Below are 21237 nucleotides of genomic sequence, written 5' to 3'. Positions count from 1 at the left end.
TTTACTAAGATATTTGTAGAGAGATTTGGCCTGGTTCAGGATCCCTCGCTCATTCAACACATACTTATTTTGTATGGCAGACCTTGCTAGGAACAAAGGGATACAGGTGCATGAACTCATTCCCTATTTTTTCTAGGAGCTAAAAAACTATGTGAACATAACAGGGGTTGTGTGTCGCAGTGTTGTATTTTGTGGAAACACATGGAACGGCACCCAGCTCAGCCAGGGGTTAATAGGGCATAAGAAGGCTTTTGCAAGAGTCAGTGTCTAAAATGAGCCCAAATGACCAAAAGTTGGAAGACAAACGGTGGGGAGAGGGAGGGTCCTGGAGACAGAAGGAATGGCACATGCAGAGATCCTGGGAGGAGAGAATCTAGGGCTGCCACAGTGGCTTTGGAATGAAGCACAGTGCCGGGGGTAGGGAGACTGGGCTCCAGTGAGCCAGACTCGGAGGACACTCAGGACCACAGTACAGTGAGCTGTGGTGCTTCGTGATCTGGCTCCTGTGACCTACTCCCCAGCCCCACTGAACTGCACTGCCCACCCCACCCCCCACTGCCTCCTGCAGTGAACTCTCCTGGCTTGCCCCATTCCCACCTTAGAGCCTTTGGACTTGCCTACCTTCTGCTTGAGATGGTTTTTCTTCCAGTTATCTTAAGGTTCCTGGTACCTGGATATTATTTTCTCAGTGAGATCTTCCTTGGCCATGTTAAAAATAAATGTTCCCATGCATACCACTTCATGCGTCCTTTCTCTGCTTTCTTTTAAAAATTTAACTATTTATTACTCAGTACCATTCTACACATTTTATTTATCCATCTTCTTTAGAGTTGTTTCCTCTTCTAGAATGTCAGTTCCATGGGGGAAGGGATTTTTTGTTTTGTTCACAGGATTGTGCCTGGCCCATAGAAAACATTTGTTGAATGATGGAAGAATGAGTGAATGAGCCACCATTTAGAATTTCTAAGTGACTCCAGCTTCCTTTATTGCAGGAACTTTTTAGTTTTGAATTGTATCAGTAGTAGAACTTGATCTTCTTTCCAACTAAATTCTAACTTATTATTATCTGTGAAAAAATTTAGCTTATTTACATTTGGCTTGGTAGTTCAAGATGAATGTTTCTTTCTTGAATTTCCCATACTAACAGCTCTGATCTGCATTCCAGGAGACACGTGTTCATTGTGTCCTTCTCTTAGCTCTTTTCAAATTAGTAGTTATATCAGACCTCAGTGAAAAAAAGGAGTGTGTGTGAGTTTATATTTGCATGTGTGTGTATATATTATATATTTATCATTGTTAGAAATTCCTACTTTGAGTTTATTTTCTCTGTATCTAATTTCATGTTAAATTTACCTCTGTGTGTGGTAAGTTTGGGGTTTTTTTTTTAGTATTCAAACAATTGTGAATTTTTATGTATATATTCACTAAACAAAAATATGACCCGTAAAGGGCATTTGAGAAATATTCGTGAATATATGTATACGGGGAAAATTGATGAAACCCAGTGTGTACTCAATTTTCCTGATTTAATTCAACCTGAAAGTGTCTATTATCTCTACTAAAGGTAATTTTTGAAATATAATTATGGCAGTGGCTGTAATTATAAAGGTTGAATAATTTAGAGGAGAAAATGACTCTGAAATCAAGGGCCATGTCCCATGAGAAGTCCTCCTTCCAACCTCTGCCTTTTGGGAAGCTCTCTTCAAAATATGAATATTTCTTCTTCTCAGAAACATGTCAGGGTGAGAAAATCTGATATTTCTCTGTCACGTCAGTATTTCCATAAGGAAAACCCTAAACCACAAAAACCAGAACACGCAGAAATTCAGCCCTGCCAGAGGTTGCCTTGTTGAGGAGAAAATATACAACAGTGCATATGATTAGTTTTCTTTCCTTAAACTTCCTAAATAAGCAATAAATACTTCAGGTGTATTACAGTCTGCACCACTAAAAAGTCTCTCTCTGTACGGCAAATTACCTTTTCCGTGCGTGGTAAATCCATGAATGAGGCTCGTATGAGATTGAATTTACAATGGTTCATGTATTTTCCTAGCATGCAGTTTTTTAAACTTGTATTGAAATGTAATATACATTCAGATTAGTGTACAGGTCATAAGGATAAGCTTGTTAGATTTTCACAAACAGAACACACCCACGTCACCAGATCAGGAAACAGAGTATTCCCAGCCCCCAGAAGCACTGATTATGTCTCCTTTGAGTCATTTCTCACTTAGCACTCATGTGATTGTTATCCGGATATCTAAACACTGTTTATGATGAAGTTTACTTGCTTTTTTGAACTTCGTATAAACTATATAAATCAGTGTACTCATTTGTGTCTAGCTTTTTTCGTTAAACTTTTTGTTTGGGATTCTTTCATTTCATTGCAAGAGGCTGTAGTTTGGTCACTTGGGTAATGACTTGTTTGGGACTATTACAAATAATGCTGATATGAATATGTTTGTGCACAAAATTTTATGACAATATTTGAGCATTTGTTTTGGGGATGTGCTTAGGAGTGAGATGGCTGTTGTATGGGGCAGGCACATGCTTGGTTTGCATAGATAGAGGGCCAAACAGTTTGCCACAGTGGTTGTACCAACTTTCGTTCCCTGTGGTGGTATATGAGAATGGCAGTTGCCAACACTTGGTGTTGCCAATACCAGGTCTTTTAAATTGGGGCTTTCAAGTGAACGTGCAGTGATATTGCATTTTGGCTTTAATTTCCTTATCCCTAATGGCTAATGCAGTTGAGCTCCTTTTCCTGTGCTTTTGGGCCGTTTGTTGTTTGACTTTTCTGAAGTGCCCATTCAAATCTTTTTTTTTTGCATTCATTTTTCTATTGGATTGTTAACATGTTAGCAAGTTTTGGTGAGAGACTTTCTTACAATTGAAGAGAATATCTTATCAATATCTGAAAACTTTAATTTAAAAAGATGAAGATTTTTTAATGCAACTGTTGATGATTAAGTAGTTTTAAGAATCTAAAGATGACATTTTCCCGTTTTAAAAATAACTAATGACAAAGTCTATACTCTACTAGTCTTGACTAGCCATCCTTTGGAAAGAAATTTGGAAGCAAATGCCCTATAGTAGAATATCTTAAAGCAGGAAGCAACGCCCCCAGTGTTAAGGCTGTAAATGATCTACTGAAGATGATGCTGTGTTAGTACTTTTATGGATGTTAAAAGGCTCTAGTGGGCTCCCCTGGTGGCACAGTGGTTGAGAGTCCGCCTGCCGATGCAGGGGACACGGGTTCGTGCCCCGGTCCGGGAAGATCGCACATGCTGCGGAGCGGCTAGGCCCATGAGCTATGGCCGCTGAGCCTGCGGTCTGGCTTCATCTAATTTTCCCATAAGCCTCGTTATTTCAGCGAGCTAATTTGTACAATGCGGAGTTGTATAATGTGGTTTAGCAGAAACATATTTCATTTGAAATTGAAGATGATTATATACCACCTACTGATTTAAATTTTTATCAAAATTGTAACTGGAACGTTATTTGAGTAACTTTTCAACTTAATGAAATTTTAGTTAGATTCTGAGAGTACTCCATATTAAAAAAGATAAGTATTAGACCAATTTAATAGATAATATAAGACAGAATAAATTAAATGAGAAAACAACGTTTTGGTGTTTCCTAGCTTCTTTTTTTCCCCACGTTTAGAGACATGTATTCAAAACTAAAAATGTCTAAAGATAATGTTTACATCAACCCAAAATAGCAACAATACGGGCAACCCCTTTGGATTTTCTCAGCCAGGTTTTTAGAGAGATTATATCGTTTCTGAAATTAAGATTACTGTTTGAAGTATAAACTTACTTCTTTTCACTTCCCCTTATGCCAGAAGTTCTCACCATGCTTTGAAGTTGAGACCACTTTACTTGTACCTTTCTCTAAGCACTGGTTCATTTTTTGCTTAGCATTGTACCTACATTATTGGTGTACCTACTTATTTATTAATGTACCTCCTGACCAGAGAAAAAGCTTCTTGAGGATAGGGGTAATATTTATTAATTAATTTATTTTATCTATACAATGCCTAATCAGGCCTCGTAGCATAAGCTCACATTACATACTGAATGAGTTCATGAATAGAACATTCAATAGTTCTACTTTCATTCAAAACGTAAAAAAAAAAACTTTAATTCTTGTCTAAGAGAAATGATTATTTCCAATATCACTTGTCTCTTCCACACCATAATTTTTTTTTACATTGGGAAATTTTAATTTTTTAATAGGATGAAAATCTTCTTTATTTTAATACATTGCCTGGCTGTGAAGGTTTATATCTTTCTGCATCCAAAGCTCTGCTTAAAACATTTACCTTACTTGGCCATTTTGGAAACCTGGAATCTGGTCTGTAGTAGTTTTTATTCTTACATTTGTTTAATGAATTTATTTATCATTCATTAGTAGGTTCTTATTAGATGATTTGTCTTATCTTCAGGGTGGTTAAACTCTGACCTTTTTGAAAGTTAACTCAATAAAATCAGTAGACAATCTGCTTTGAATTTATTTTCTTGGATTGGAATGGTGATGGAGCCAAATTTATTTATTTATTCAAAACATACTTTTAGCATACCTAATATATTTTTGGCACTTCTGTGGACACCGTGGATTACGGTAGTGAATGATAAGTCTTTGCCTACAGGAAAATTGCATTCTAATTGGGGAGATATGTTATGAATAAAAAGATAATACAATACAAGTGAAAAGATAGCACGATATAAGGGAAGAAAAGTATAAGGCTAGAGAGTAACTTGGACCGCCCTTTTATATAGATTTGTCAGAGAAAACTACTTATCACTGAGGAGATGACCCAGTGACATAGACTCAAATATAGGCTGGGAGAAATCATGTGAACATTTGGAGGAAATTATATCAGGCAAAGACTTTAAGTAAGAATAGACTTGGAGAGCCAGAAGACTGGTGATGAGAGGAGAGTGGTTGAAAGTGAGGATGGGGGAGTATCTAGGAGTCAGGGCATGTAGGACCTCGCAGGCCACGGTAAAGACTATATTTTATTCTGAGTATGACAGGAAGCTCCATATTATTAAAGGAATCACTTTGGCATCTCTGAAGAAGCAGAGAACATAGTGGACAAGATTGGAAACCAGGAGATGACAAATGATCCAAGAGAGAAATGAATGGGCACCACTTGGGCTTAAATCCCCTTAACAGTAGCAACATGTGCTTGCATGTGGGCAGTTAAAGGATAGGATACGGTTTGTGCCATGGGATTCTAGAAGCTGTTCCACATACGTATCTTATCTTGGATCTCTGGCTTCACCTAATGGGTTTGCAAAAAGTCTCATTAAGTCTATTATAGGGCAGCCACCTATAGATGCCCTGCCGCTCTCTATCTTTTGAGGTGTTTTTGTGTAATACCCCAAGGGAAAGTTTCTGTATAGTTTTCAAGCAGAATCCTAGGAAAGGAAGACTATTAGTTAGAAGCACTTTAGTTCTCTTTCTGTTTTATATATATATATACACACATATATATATGTATAAATATATATTTTTTTAATGAGAGTCCTTTTTAAAAAAATTTTATTTTTGGCAGCGTTGGGTCTTCGTTGCTGCACACGAGCTTTCTCTAGTTGCGGCGAGTGGGGGCTACTCCTCATTGCGGCGCGCAGGCTTCTCATTGCAGTGGCTTCTCTTGTTGCAGAGCACGAGCTTTAGGCATGCGGGCTTCAGTAGTTGCAGCATACAGGCTTAGTAGTTGCGGCACTCAGGCTCAGTAGTTGTGGCACACGGGCTTAGTTGCTCCGCCACATATGGGATCTTCCTGGACCAGGGATCGAACCCGTGTCCCCTGCATTGGCAGGCAGATTCTTAACCACTGTGCCACCAGGAAAGTCCCTCTTTTGGTTATATTACACAAAAAACTATTTGGATAATTACCATCATTAAAAATTTGCCTAATAATTGAGATAATGTTAAACAAAAACTTTAAAATTTTACGTTAAAGGTTAAGCTGCTAAAACAAATGTGCCAAATAATACAGTGACTTAAACATTTTTAAATGCATCTCTTGTCAAAAGATGATGAGGTTCAGTTTGGCGTGACCCAGATTAAATCTTACTGTACCTTCATCCCCTAGTTCCTTGTTCTCATCTGCGTCATTGACACTGAGGCAAAGGCATATGTGTCCCAACTCTGGGGATGGTGGGAGAGAATGTAGAGGATCAGACATGCTGTGTTTTAAACCATAACCAGCAACGTCGTACATGACCTTCCTGGACATCCTGTTTGGTGATCAGCTTCTAGGAAGGCTGCAAAATGTAGTGTAGCTGGATGGAGTTTGATGGACAATTAGGAGTTTTGTTTTGTTTTGTTTAACCACAAATACTTTTCATTCCATAGGCAAAGTAAATACCAGATTTTATATGTAAATAATTGTAACTTGTTAATGTCATAATGGACATTTTATTCGACAATAAAAAATTGTTCAGGGAGGTAAATAATAGCTGAAAATAAAGTCTCATAGGTGGTGTGCTGGAGGTAGAGAAGGAAAACATCTTCAGTGATGTTTTCCTCAGCATATAGAATGCTAATTGTATTAGGCAGTGGGCTCAGAAAGATGAATGGTTCCTGCCCTCAAGCTCTTAGTGTGCCTGGTGAGAACAACACAAAAGCAACTGTGTGTAATATAACGATAAAATTTTTAGCACAGAGGAAGAAGGGACCAGTCTGGCCCCAGTAGCTGAGAGAAGCCTTTGGCGTGGAAGTGATGCGTTAGTTGAGTCGTGAAAGAAAAATAGAAATATGTGCCCCATACACACCTCCCTATAGGTGTCCCTGGTCTGCAGCAGATTTATCCAAGTGTTGGACCTGACATAGTTAACGATGAAGGTGTGCGCTGTAAAGACAAACAATGGTTATCTTTGCTGGCCTAAATTAGGCCAACAAGATGAATTAAATGGGAAACGAAATAGAAAGATTGTTGAAGAATAAAGGAAGGAGACAGACAGTTACTAAAGTCAACAAGGGGCAGAGGAGAAAAAGAAAACAATATGTTCCTCCAGCTGGAAGTGCAAGGAATTGGTAACGATTATTCTTCTGTTGACAAGCACCTGTACCTCTTGTATAGTCACCAACTTTAGGACAGCTGGGGACATCATCAACTTTCAGTTTCTGACCTTTAGTAATAAATGTATGAAACTATGAAATTATTTGACCTGACATAATTTTCATAGCAAGCAGAGGATAAAGCTAATTAACATAAATTGAAGACACTGATTGTCTTAGTGATGCAAATAAAGATATGAGGATAGAATCATATTTCAAGTATATGAAGTGAAATATTTTCATACAAGACTTTTCAAAATCAGTAAATATGTACACATGGGAAATGATGCTGTTAACATTATTAATTCGTTTGACAGTTTTATGCTAATATTTTTGCCATTTGTACTAGTTAAATAAGTGTTAGTAAATCAATGCATATTGCATTCAGCAGAATTATTGTGAAGATTGGAGCTCTTGGGGAAATTGATTGTTCATTTTCTCCTACCGTAGTTGATTTAAGATCATTTTGTTTCTGTTAGAAAGCTGAATTATGTTAGCATTATCATATATAGTTTTTATGGGAAATTTGATCTGTTTATGGATATTTATGATATATTCTTGGCATGTGTGATGATCTGTGTTGCTTTGTTTATTAGTTACTAGGGTATGCGTTATATTTGTGAATTTTTCATTTTTTAAAGATATGTGTGCCTCCTTTTGATCTTAATGCTGTTGAGAACAGACCCAACTATTGGAATGATCTCATGTCCTTGTACCACTCCTGGGATATTTAGCGACTTCTCAGTGTAAATTGAGCCATTTATATATATTGATTGACTTTCAGGGTGTATTGACCAACAAAACCATTAAAGGTTAACAGGAACACAGGCAAATTCTGGGAAGTGGGGTTGGTGTACCCAGACTAGTTGTCATGTTTTATGTACTGTCTGTAAAAATTCTGGGGGTGTTTGTTCAATTAAAGCTTTGATTAAATAATCAGTGCAGAATTGTTCTAAATGATTCAAGGTTCCTGTTGACATCTCTTGCTTCTTTTATATTTGTCTTTCTTTATGAGAAGAAAAATCAAAGAAACCATTTTTCCCCCTCTCAAAATTGAGACATACAAACAATTCATAAAGAAAAAACATTCTTACATACTTTTTGTATTGACTTAATTATTTTTAATGTGCAATTAAAACTAGGTTTTAATATCCTTTATTTATAGCTCATTACATATATAAAGCCATACTGATATATAAACAGGATAAAAACAAATGTACAAAGTCAGTCAATCTCAAATTGACAATATTAATTTCATATAGTGAATGATATTGAGCTAGAATTGAATGACTGATTGCAAGGTGCTTATGGTTTGAGTGCTGTGGCCCTGGGTCCTTTGAGTTTGGCAACACTTTCCCTATGATGCCTCAATTCTCTTGTCACATTGTAGTACTTGAACTTTCATAAAGCCTTTTATTATACAATTTTATTATAAAAAACCATGATATCATTTGGCTTTTAATTAATATACATGAGATTATAAAAAACAAATACAAATAAATACAGTGAAATTGCATGGGTGCTCATATAATCCAGAATATGTTTTGCCTTATTTTTAAAAATGATCATCAAAATTAAGACACAAAATTTAAAAATTCTCATAGAAGACTCATGGACAACTGTGAGAATATCTCCACAGACCCCAGGTTGAGAAACACAACATTATACAATTTATTAGACCAAGAGAAAGGAATGTAGTTTTAATTTACTTACTGCTGCTTAAAAAAGTATTCTCCATTAGCCTTTTAATGTGGTGTTTATAGCAGCCACACTGTAACTGTTTTAAAATATTAACTTTGTTTTACATTTTGCATGCTTATTACTGTATATACAAACATGGAGAGCAATAATTATTATCATGGCTTTTATGTTCATTGAAGAATATAGCCATATCTAGATGACTTACATTAATTTGTATTGAATTGAATGTTCTTTATTAATAAAACACAGTGGATTCTGTACCTTTTTAAACATAAATTTGGAAAAATGTATATTTTAACCACATTTTGTTAGATTTTTTTAGAAGGTCTATGTAAAGATATGTGAGTGTAAAATTGTGAAAAATGACTTCTCTAATAGTTGAAATTTGTTTCATTTCAGTCCAGGTGGGTTATATTTTAAAAAATGTAATAAAACTTGCTTCAGGACTTGGAATATTTTCTTTAGAAATGCTCTAGGAAACATACAGAAAGTAATCAACTTTGACTTCAGCTATGCTTTAAAAATTCATTTGAGAACTCTTTAATTGGAATTTGTATGATATTTCTCCATATATCTCTGAATGGTACTTTTCTGAGTGGTGCTTGTGTTCCAATCTAGCTACCAAACTGCTTAACACATAAAATAGCTGAAATACAGTGCATTAGCAGTGACAAATAATAAACTCAATATTCATAATTCAAGGGATTAAGGGAGGGAAATAAAATGAATACAAATGAAAACTTATTGGCAATATTGGTGCTAGAGAAAAGCAGGTTCAATTAGAGGAAAGTGTAGAGATAGACACCAGTGAGTTAGTTTTGAGAGGTCTTTCTGAGCATTTTAAAGTGCTACAGAGGTTGATGTATTAAATGGAGGAATCTGTGAGAAGGAGATTTGCCTGAGGTGGGATAAGCTGAGGGATGGGGTGAACAGTGGAGGGAAAGGGGGACGTCGTAGATGTCCCAAGGACAAAAGGGGGACTTTGCGAGGATCAGCTGGAAACAGATGCATGAGGGAACCCTAGAGTTTGGCTTTTTTGGTAGATGGAAGGCGGGGAAAGGGTCAAGATCATATATAAATTGGGTCTTATCATTTTCGGAGTGTCTATTTTAAACCTCTGGTATACAATGCAGCAAAACCATATTTTCAGACAGTCTTCAGTTTTAGACACAATATCATTTGAATATCGTAGTTTTAAATGGTTCTGACTGTGTGTAGTCATTACCTAAGTTCTTCTGATTCTATCTCTCAGCTATCCTGGTTAGCTTCTTTTTTTTTTTTTTTTTTTTTTTTTTTTAAATTTATTTATTTATGTATTTTAATTTTTGGCTGTGTTGGGTCTTCGTTGCTGTGCTAGGGCTTTCTCCAGTTGCGGCAAGTGGGGGCCACTCTTCATTGAGGTGTGCAGGCCTCTCACTGTCGCGGCCCCTCCCGTTGCGGAGCACAGGCTCCAGACGCGCAGGCTCAGTAGCCGTGGCTCACGGGCCCAGCCGCTCCGCGGCACGTGGGATCCCCCCGGACCAGGGCACGAACCCGCGCCCCCTGCACCGGCAGGCAGACTCTCAACCACTGCGCCACCAGGGAAGCCCCCTGGTTAGCTTCTTTAACAACACAACTCTCTTGCTAATATGCTCACCTGTCTTACCTGTTGTTGTTTTACCTCACCTCTGGTGGAACTCCAGACCTGGATCAACCCAATTCTTTATTTAAAAAATTTGTTTTTATTTTGCCTGCTGTGTTTACTTTGTTTTTTTTAACATCTTTATCGGAGTATAATTGCTTTAAATTGTTGTGTTAGTTGCTGCTGTATCACAAAGTGAATCAGTTATACATATACCTATGTCCCCATATCTCCTCCCTCTTGCGTCTCCCTCCCACCCTCCCTATCCCACCCCTCTAGGTGGACACAAAGCACCTAGCTGGTCTCCCTGCACTATGCAGCTGCTTCCCACTAGCTATCTAGTTTACATTTTGGATCAACCCAGTTCTTTGTTATCTTCATTCCTGTATTTTAATATGTTGAATCCTGTTGGAGGAAAATTAACTCACTAAAAATAAGGGTTTACTACAAATTCATGGTCCCTGGTATCCACTGGGGCTTCAGTGCTGTATTTTTTTCTCCTTTAACATTCCCTTAATAAGTTTTGTCTTCTGCCCTCCAAAGGCCATTTTAAACTTTTGACCTTCCCATCTCCATGCCTCAAGCTTAACAGGGAACACTGATTCAAACCCAGGAACCAACTTTGTGAACAAAATCACTTTCCAACCAGTTGCTAAAACCAAAAATCTGGGCCCATTTCTTCCCTTCCTCCCATTATTCCCTACATCCATCAATCATCAGTCCCTATACAGTCTACATGAAGTATTTCTCAAGTCGTATTATTTATTTTTATCCCCAGTGTCACAACCCTAGATCTTGCAATAATAATTGCATTGCAAGAATAAGGAAAATGCCTATTCTACAGAGGATTTAACACTTTTCAATTATTACACATTGAACTTAGGATAAATCTAAACTTTGGACAGAACTTAAGGCTCTGAAAGATACAGTATATGACACCATACCTTTCCAGGCCATCTCACAACCTTTTTCACCCTGAATTCTTGCTCTATCCATTCTGAACTGCCTTTACTTTCTCAGGCAAATTACTGATCCAAATAGCAAATTCCATGAGGATTAGGAACTTTGGCAGAAATTATCAAGTGAGTAAAAGCAGGAGGAAGTCATTATTACTCGACCATTAATGACTAGAGTGGAAAGATGTTAAAATGGGAAAAAGTGGAGGCAATAATTAATTATTTCTTTTCTATATAATTCCTTTCCTTTTTATTACACATTCTGTAGTCATGTCATGAGTAAATGGTAGGCATCAATTACATTTTCTATTCTTTTAGACCTTGGACTTCTCCTTGATGTAAGATTATTTTCTCTGTCTGGCCTGAATGTTACATAGAGGTACTATTTTAAAATGAACAAAGTGTCCTTTATAAGATGTGATAAATTTTGATGATGTACTTGTAAATCACAACATATGAGTATTAAAGAAATGGAAGAACATATTCCTTATCAAGTCTATGAGCACATATGCATAGGGAAATGTAGGATTGAACTAATTTTCTGTGAAATATAGTCTGAAATCACATTAGTCTTGAAAGCTCACAGATTATTGAAATTGTGGTTAATTTGAGCCCGAACTAAATGGATTAAACAATTCTCCATTTCATTCTGCTTGCAAATACACAGTCTTAAAATGACGAAATATTGATTGAAACCCACTTGTGAAGAAAATGGGAATGAGAAAAATGATTATTCTGAGTAATGATATTTATTCCTTCATGTGGAGAAAATTATTTGAAAGGAAATGTGTTAGTAAATGTTTTCTAGCTCACTGTCAGATAACTGTTTTGAAAATTAGATACTACTTTGTACTTTTTTTTAATAGAATTCTGTTTTAAAATATGAACATATATTCTCTGTCTTAGAGAGTAATAATACATTTTACTCTTGAGTATAAATGGTCTACTTTTATTTTTTGAGGAAAGATTTCTCTTCTTTTAATGACATCACATCACCTCCACATTGAAAGGAATATCTCACAATTGAATAGACTTAATATAGCATCATATTTAAATGAGAATTATCTCAATTTCATATCCAATAAATAGGCACTGTCTTAAAAAGTTACATTTCTGGAAGCTTCTTATGTTAGATGAAAATATTTTGCATTCCTGAAAGATTTCCTTTCAAAAAGATAGTTTTAGTATTATTTCAGATCTTAAGCAGTTTTAGTATAACTGATTCTTTTCACAGGTATTTATTTACCTGGCTGCATGGCTGGTGCATGGCCAAAAGAAGAAACAATTCATTAGAGATAAATTTTTACCTTTTTCGTGGCTCTCTATGTGTGTACAAGAAAAACCAAAAACGTGTGTCTGATGTCTGTGTATGTACAAAATATGTGATTAACTTACATGTTTAAAAGTACAATGCAGGTATTTTAGGTAATTATCTCTTTCTATGAGAAATTCTATATATTCTGAAGAACAGGTCATTCATCTCCAATTTTAATAAACTGTTTCCTCAGATATTATAATTGATTTTTAAAGTAGTTACATTTTCTGATATTGATTCGACCAGGGTTTGCATAGTAATATCATCGCCGCTGAAAAACATGCTTTCTCTTGTGTTCTCTTTCATGTAATTTTCTTTGACATGGCCCTGAGGTTGCCTCTGATTGTTATGTTTTTACTATAATTGGGACACCAACGCTGTCTTTGTCATACAAACATAATTTTCTTAGATGGACACACTGGCAGTTTGTGAAACAAGTGCTAATTTACTCTATAGAACATAGTCTTTGATCAGTTTTGACTAATGTTTATTTTTGTGTCATGGGCTTTTGGTCATGAAATTCTACTAAGTCGCAGACTGCTTTTTTTTCCAATATGGTTTATTACAGGATATTGAATATAGTTCTCCGTGCTATACAATAGGACCTTGTTGTTTAAACATCCTATATATAATAGTTTGTATCTGCTAGTCCGAAACTCCCCATCCATCCCTCCCCCGCCTCCCACCATGGTCTGTTTTCTATGTCTGTGAGTTTGTTTCTGTTTCATAGATAGGTTCATTTATGATTATTATATTATTATTATTATAGATTCCACATATAAGTGACATCATATGGTATTTGTCTTTCTTCACAGACTGCTTTAGAATGAAGATTTTCCAGAATGAGTACATAAAAATTTTACTGAAATTTTTTTCATTATTTATGCTTACATGTTTTTATTTTACCATTCTAAAATTTAAAGTTTTTACTTACATCTAAACCAAATATATGTGTGTTATATATAAACCAAATATATGTGTATACCATTTTATATTACATAAATATTTGTTGCATTTTCTTGTTTTATCATTACTATTTATGTATGATATATTTTCCTGGACTGTGAATTTCTTTGCCTTAAGGAACATATCTTCCTCATTTTTGCACCTGCCGACTTGACCTCAGTATAGGACACATAGCAGATATTATATAACTTGAATCAATGGCAGGATACTTAGATATTAAAATAACTTTAAATTAGTACCAAAATAATAATTAGTTTATGTAATAAATAACTAGTGGGAAAAAGCAAACACTGTTGTTCTAAATGAATATGTATATATACATTTGTTTCATTTCTTCAGGCTTCGTCCCCAGCTCCGTTATCCTCATGTTAGAGGAGTATCATGGCCTGACCATGATTGTGTGGGTTATGTATTGCACTTGATGTCAGAAAGAAAACCAATTTTAGTGATTTGTGCCTGTGTACGACTATTAAATAGTTGATAAAATAGCTCTAAGAAGGTGCAAAGATTAATATGGATTGCGTGAGTGGCATATGATTTAATTTTTTCTTCAGTTGAAAAACTGTAGGTTATATGAAATACATGTTAAAATTTTTTCCTTTTGGATAATAATAGAAATTATAAATCTGCAGTCAGACCCCTATGGTAGAATAAGAATATAACATTGAATAAAAATAATATCTATCTTCCATTTGATAATTTTCCATCAAAAAGCCAGTGAAAACACGGTGAACCCTGAAATAGCAATAATCAAATTGTCCTTTTTGTTGGTTTCATAGAACTTTGAGTGATTATGAACTCTTAAGTGACTGAATTTCTAGATATTTGCTCTAATTGCTCACTGTTGCTTACACTTATCTTCAAAATGATTATTTTTGCATCTGAGTAAGACTATTAAGTATTCTTTTCTGGGGTTTCCAAATTAACCAACACGAGATATAGTATATTTTTTTAATAAATTAATTTATTTTTATTTTTTGCTTTATTGGGTCTTTGTTGCTGTGTGCGGGCTTTCTCTAGTTGTGGCGATCAGGGGCTACTCTTTGTTGCAGTGTGCGGGCTTCTCATTGCAGTGGCTTCTGCTGTTGCGCAGCACAGGGTCTAGGCGCACGGGCTTCAGTAGTTGTGGCACGTGGGCTCAGTAGTTGTGGCTCGTGGGCTCTAGAGCGCAAGCTCAGTAGTTGTGGAGCACGGGCTTAGTTGCTCCGCGGCATGTGGGATCTTCCCGGACCAGGGCTCGAACCCATGTCCCTGCACTGGCAGGCGGATTCTTAACCTCTGCACCACCAGGGAAGTCCCAACACTAGATATGATATTAATGAGGAATATTTTTTAATGAAACATTCTCAAATATTTTCATGTTAAATCAATCCCATCTTTTGCTATGAGCTAATAATTCATTTTTCATTAGCTTATTTATTAGAAGTCTTACCTGAAACATATTTACCCATTCATTTTCATATTTATAAAAATAAATATATATTTTTTAAAATTTAGAAGTAACAATGGAAAATTTTACTGGAGTGACATTTAGCCCCAGAAACTACTAAAAAAGATACTTTTCTCTATTGATCATATAAAACTTTTGTCTTCAGAGCAACTTTGGTGTGGTTAGTATCGTTATCTAAACATTGAGGAGTAGCTCCAAGAAGGGAGGTTAACAAGGCCAAATGGGCACCATCTATTGGTGATACAGACATAGTGCAGCTTAATTTGACTGAAGATTGTCTTCAAGGCAGTGGTTAACAGCTCAGATGCCTGCAGGAACCAGGCAGATAATGTAAGTGGGAGACACGGATGAGAGAAAAATCAATTATCTGTATATATCACATCTCTATGGTTATGGAACTATGGTGTAAGCACATGACAAAGTAAACAGGATGTAGAAGAATATATTTTAAACCCAGAAGGAAAGAAAAATGCAACCTCTGTTATAAATAGCCCTAGGGAATAGCAACTTCATGGCAAACCCAGCAGCTGATCATTGGGTTCAATTGATTGTTGTCATTCAAGAACACAGACCCACTGTGGCTAGACCTTCCAGTTTTTCAAGAGAACCTGGAAATCTGAATTTGCATATGAAACCTTCTAAGTTTAATATGTTGGCTCATTTTTTTTTTTTTTAGGTGTGACATGACCCCACCTTAAATACATCTTGGGGCTACATTTAGCCATTGTGAGATCCTTCTTTTAAAGAAAGTCTTGAATTTATTGATTTCATTTCTTTCAGAGGACAGAAAAATTTTGGACATCTTCCAGCAACATTGTGAAGTAAGACAGGATTATAAAGTTACTGAATCATTTTGCTAGATTGGGTTTTGGTTGAAAATTCTTTTTATTCAACACTATTTAAGATGCCAAGGCTATAGCTGTAAATAGGACAAACTCTTCTCGTTGGTCTCTCCCAGTGCTGTACCTTAAACAGGACACCCGGTAATGCGATCCCAGAGCATGGCCACTTTCTGCAGGGTTTACACTGAGATGTTTGGATATAACGTTTAGTGTTTGTCTTGGTTCTTGAGCTCCATATAATAGAATTTAAGTTCATGATTGATATTACTTTGATTTATCTTTCTTGTAACTTTCTACTGGGCAACTTGGGGCTCTTAAAAAATTGCACTAAATTAGAGTTTGCAATATAGGGCAGGATAAAACACTGAGAGAGTTGTTTGTTACTGTCTTTCCCCAGAGCCCTTAACCTTGACCACATCTTTCCCCATCTGCACAGAGGAAGGGACTAGAGAGAAAAAGGAAGCATGATCAGGATTCAGAACCCTTTGAACTTGTTCAAAAAGTAGGAGAGGCAGAGTGAAATGAAAGGAACCTCAAATAGCAGTGTGGCCTAATTCCTTCTCTCAGGCCTCCTCTGTTTACTAGCTTGAACAGTCACATTCAAAGCCAAGCCATAGTCTTTCCATTTGCCCCGTGGATCCCTACTGACCCTGTAGCTCTCTGACCTGATCTATGACCACTTTCTCACTTGTTCTTTCTGTTTCAGCTCCCCTGGTCTCCTCTACGTTCCTCAGTCACATCACCCACGATCCCCCTTATGCCACTGTACTGGTGCCCTTTCTGCCTGAAATAGTATGCTCACAGGTATCCACTTAGTCTCAACCTCTTATGTGTCATTGCTAAAATGTCACTTTCTTAGGTCTATCTTTTTTTTGGGGGGGGGGCTGTGCTGCGGCATGCGGGATCTTAGTTCCCCAACCAGGGATTGAACCCGTGCCCCCTGCAGTGGAAGTCTGTGTGGAGTCTTAACCACTGGACCACCAGGAAAGTCCCTTTTGGGACTATTCTGATCGTCCCATTGAGAATTACATCCCCTGCACTCCCAATCCCCTCTATTTTGCTCTATTCCCCCATCAAATAGCACTCAATACCTTTTAACATAATACATAATTATTACATTTATTGCATATCCTCTGCTAAAACATAAGTACTCTGATAGAGATCTTTGTCTTGTTTGATTACTGATGTATCAGAAAACAGTGTGTGTGATGTATAGAAACTCAATATATATTTTTTTAAAATAAAAGAATGTTGAACTTGTTAGATCCTCACTTAGATCTGGCATACTTCCCACAGCTTGCTGTAATTGCCCATGAAAAGGTTTCTTGCAACAAATTTTATCATGTGTAGGCTTTTGATCTTAACTGTTTCCTTCAACAGTTAACCCAACATATAACTAAATTTGTAATTATTTTATTTTTCTGCACACTTGACAGATTCCCCCTTTAGCATAAAAGCTCCACAGGGACAAGTCTTTGTCTTTGTTTTTCAGTGTTGTGTTCCCAACCATAAACACAATGTCTGGCGCATGATAGTTGCTTAGTAAAAATGTTGTTGAATGAATAATTAAGCAAATTTAAGCCATGGAATTCATATGGCATAATAATAGTAAGTTGGTTTATAGTCAATTATTATAATCCAGATGTCTGTTATTATTGTCACCATCTAAACTCTTACCACCATCATCAAATATGTATTTCTCAGACTTCTATAATCCACTACAGGTGGCGGGGCGGTGATCATCTTCTTGCATTACTGTCGTAACTGAGAAGTTTAGTGAATTATCACAGAGAACACTTTGCTGATCTGATGATGTTGTTATAGGTCTCTAAGCTGGCTGGTGTTTTGGTCAAGCATGATGTTAAGAAGGGCGACACCGTGGTTATCTACATGCCCATGATCCCCCAGGCGATGTACACCATGCTGGCGTGTGCTAGGATAGGAGCCATCCATAGTCTCATATTTGGGGGATTTGCATCCAGAGAACTAAGCAGTCGCATTGATCATGCAAAGGTAAGTGCTTTATTTGGAGAAATCAAGTAGTAGCTGCATATAGTACAGCTGTATTTATCTGTGGATGAACCATCAAAGAATGATCTGTACTTATTAGATCCTCCTATCAAATGAGATAAAGTTTACTTTTAATTTGGTGTACACTATTAACCAAAATTTTATTTTCGAGTCAGTCCTATGTGGTAGACATCTTTCTAGATACTGTGAAGAATATAACATATAAGGTGCAAGCCTTTCAAGTTAACTTGCCATATATTTGTGTAAGACATTTAAGAAAAATAATAACTAATTTACTCATTCAACGTGTATTTATTAAGCTTCCACTCTATGCCTGGTACTGTCCTTGGAACTGGTTAAGAAATGATACTTATCAAATGGATGGGACACATGACTAGTTTTATAATCTGTATATTTCCAGGAATGGTGGTATAGCACAGTGGTTAAGGGGGTGTGTTAGGGACAGGTGAAGTTACACGTTTAGATGGGGTACTAAAATCACAAACTTGAAAGGCTGTTGTGAAATATCGTTGAGATATTGAGTTTAAAACACTAACACAGTGCCTGGCATATAACACTCATTAAAAAAAAAAGGTTAGCTGTTATGATTCTATGAATTTAGAGCAGGAATCAGCAAACTTTTTTCTGTAAGTTACCAGATAGTAAATATTTTAGGCATTTCGGGTTACATGGTTTCTGTTGCAACTACTCAGCTGTGCTGTTGTAGCACAAAAACAGCCTTAGACACTGCAGGAACTAAGGGCAAAGCAGTGTTCCAGCAACACTTTACAGAATGTAATTTGGGCAGAGTTTGGCTCTGAATCATAGTTTGCAGATCCCTGATTTGGAGGCAGGAATGATATCGTTTAGTTGGGGTGGCTGAAGGCGGCTTCCTGAAGGAGGTGAGATTTGAGTTACGTCTTGGCTAAGATTCAGCTAGTTGAAGAGAATGACATGGTGGGGTCCAAAAGGCTAGAAAAAGAATAAGAGTCTAGCATGAGAGGCAGGAAAGGGTAAAAATTCATTTAAAGGACAGCAAATAGACCAATGTGATTGAAGAGGGAGAGAAGGTGAGCTTGAAAAGGAAGTTATTGTCTGAATTGCATCCTGTAGAGGCCGACCGGTCAAATTTTTGAGCAGGTGACTGTCATGTTTTAAGCAATGTTAAGAGGAGTCAAGTCTTGCAATATGATGTGAGTGGGAGAGAGGTTAGAACGAGAACCTTTGGTAGGTGGTCTCTTTGTGAATCAGTGGCTAGTGGGCAATGTGCAGGAGAGGAACAGCAGTGGGAAGACTAAAGAAGGAAGGTCATTATGGGAGTAGGAGATGACTGACCTTTACAGAGTTTTATAAGCCCAGGATGAGAAACATTCTTAACAAAAAAAAAAGGGAACTAATATATATTGAGGGTCCCCAGAGTACTAGGCATGGAGTGAGGTTTTACATATCTGACTTCATCTGGTAATAGATCAGTTATTAGAAGTAGGAAGCTGGTTTGCACACTAACTGGCTGGACTCTCTTTTTTCTCCCTTTTTAAAAACATGTTGAGTTAGTGCTTATGAAGGGAAATCTAGGGGGAAATATCAGTCACTGATCTGCAAATCAGTGGGCAGTTGGAGACTTCTCTGAGGAAGCTATAGACTCTAGCTTTTCAGCTACAGAAATCTTAAACACCATTTGGGCAAAGGGATGAGATATATTGTTTCTTTTTTAAAAGATTTTATATGATGTGGGAAATTTATATATATATATATATATATATATATATATATAAAATAAGAATTTATAAAACTTATGCTGTATCACTGGAAGAGTTTTCATCCATAAGACACACACACATAGACACCTCCCCCACCCCCAACCTTGTTAAGGAGTTTAGGCAGTAAATGCGTATTCTTATGGGCGGGACCATTGAGCAAGTCCAATTAATGGCGAGGAGATGGAGATAGAGATACATACCTGAGATATTTGGATGATAATTGAAACCAGGGATGATTTTGATGTCATAATTTTCAACTAATTAGGCCAAAGAAAAAGTTTTATTTTAACAGATGAAGATGGGAAGAATGTAGTCCACTTGAGATGGAATAAAACCTCCAATAAAAGGCTGTTAATAGAAATGTGAAAGGGATTATTTTCTAGAGGAAGACTCTAGTTTTGACTTTATTAAATTATTCAACTTTTGATACATTCTATATATGTTTTTAATCTGATGTGTAACTTACTTTCACTTATTCAGAATTCAGAATTCTAATCTTAGGGAATGTTATCTGGAGTTATTTTTGTACATATTTCAGATATTAAAATGTGAATTATAGTCAAATGTCTGACCTTTAAAAATATTAAAAAAGGATACAAGATTTACTTTTTCATTTCTTTCCTTTTTTTTTTTTTTTTTTGCTTTTAAAAGGCAGCTTGAAATAGTGGAAAGAGGAAGATTCTGAAATCAGTCAGTACTGGCCCTCTTTCTGATTCCAACACTTCTAACCTGGAGCAAGTTATGCAACTGCACTGAGCCTCAACTCCATGAATATTAAATGATATTAAAAACCAGAAAGTGCTATATATGCATATATTTGACATTATATAAACCTTCCCTAGGTGAAATGTATTGTAACCAGAAATCAAAATTCAGGAATAGGTGCACTATGGTGGACTGATTATCTTTCTCCTGAGTAATTTATTATCTGTTTCCTTTGCTTTGGATTTCTCCGTGAAGAAACAGTGTACTTAAAAGAACAAAGATATGTTTGTTTTGCAGATTAACGAGAATTTTGGTTCAGTGCCACAGATATTTGTTGAGAGCTTATGGTATGGCAAGCATTGTAACAGGCATAGGAGACAGGGAGGTAACAGGGTCCAAATTTGGCCGTGGAGAGCTTCCTGTGCAGAGGTGGGGACAAAGGAACACTTTGACTATAGTTAGATATCTGAAGCCTGCTCAGAATCTACCAGGGAAGGAAGATTGATCCTAAGCCTTTTCGCTGCACCTGTGCGTATCTTGAAGAATGACTAGCAAGTTGTCAGGTAAAGAAGAGTGCCAAGTGTGTCTTAATGACGGGGGCATGTTCAGGCTTTGTGGGGCTTGAAACTTAAATGAGGGCCCTTTTAAGAAAAATATGACAAAATTACAATATAAAATTTGGTGAAAATGAGTATGTATTTGGAATGAGAAAAGAATCATAAAATAATTATTGGAGATTCAGGTCTCTTCCTTCTGAGGTCTCTCTAGGTGTTCAAGCAGAGATGCTTGCATAAAAAACTTTAGAAATGCTTCCTAATAGCAGTCAGGCTGGGT

At 36.5% G+C, this 21237-nt stretch overlaps 1 protein-coding gene across 9 annotated transcripts in view; it reads left to right on the top strand.

Annotated features, from left to right (window-relative positions):
- ACSS3 (acyl-CoA synthetase short chain family member 3) overlaps window positions 1–21237 on the top strand; it is a 154553-nt gene that overhangs the window by 36625 nt on the left and 96691 nt on the right. For all 9 annotated transcript variants that reach the window (XR_014017116.1, XR_014017117.1, XR_014017118.1 and 6 more), the window contains one exon: window positions 17753–17941. Coding sequence is in view for 6 of the 9 variants with exons in the window: in XM_081249922.1 (XP_081106048.1) it covers window positions 17753–17941 (189 nt within the window). In the remaining 3 variants the exon portion in view is untranslated. The remainder of the gene's footprint in view (window positions 1–17752; window positions 17942–21237) is intronic.

This window comes from Mesoplodon bidens (assembly GCF_964165515.1).
Source record: "Mesoplodon bidens genome assembly, chromosome: 11".
Classification (NCBI taxonomy): domain Eukaryota; kingdom Metazoa; phylum Chordata; class Mammalia; order Artiodactyla; family Ziphiidae; genus Mesoplodon; species Mesoplodon bidens.
This window is presented reverse-complemented; position numbering and strand designations above follow the sequence as displayed.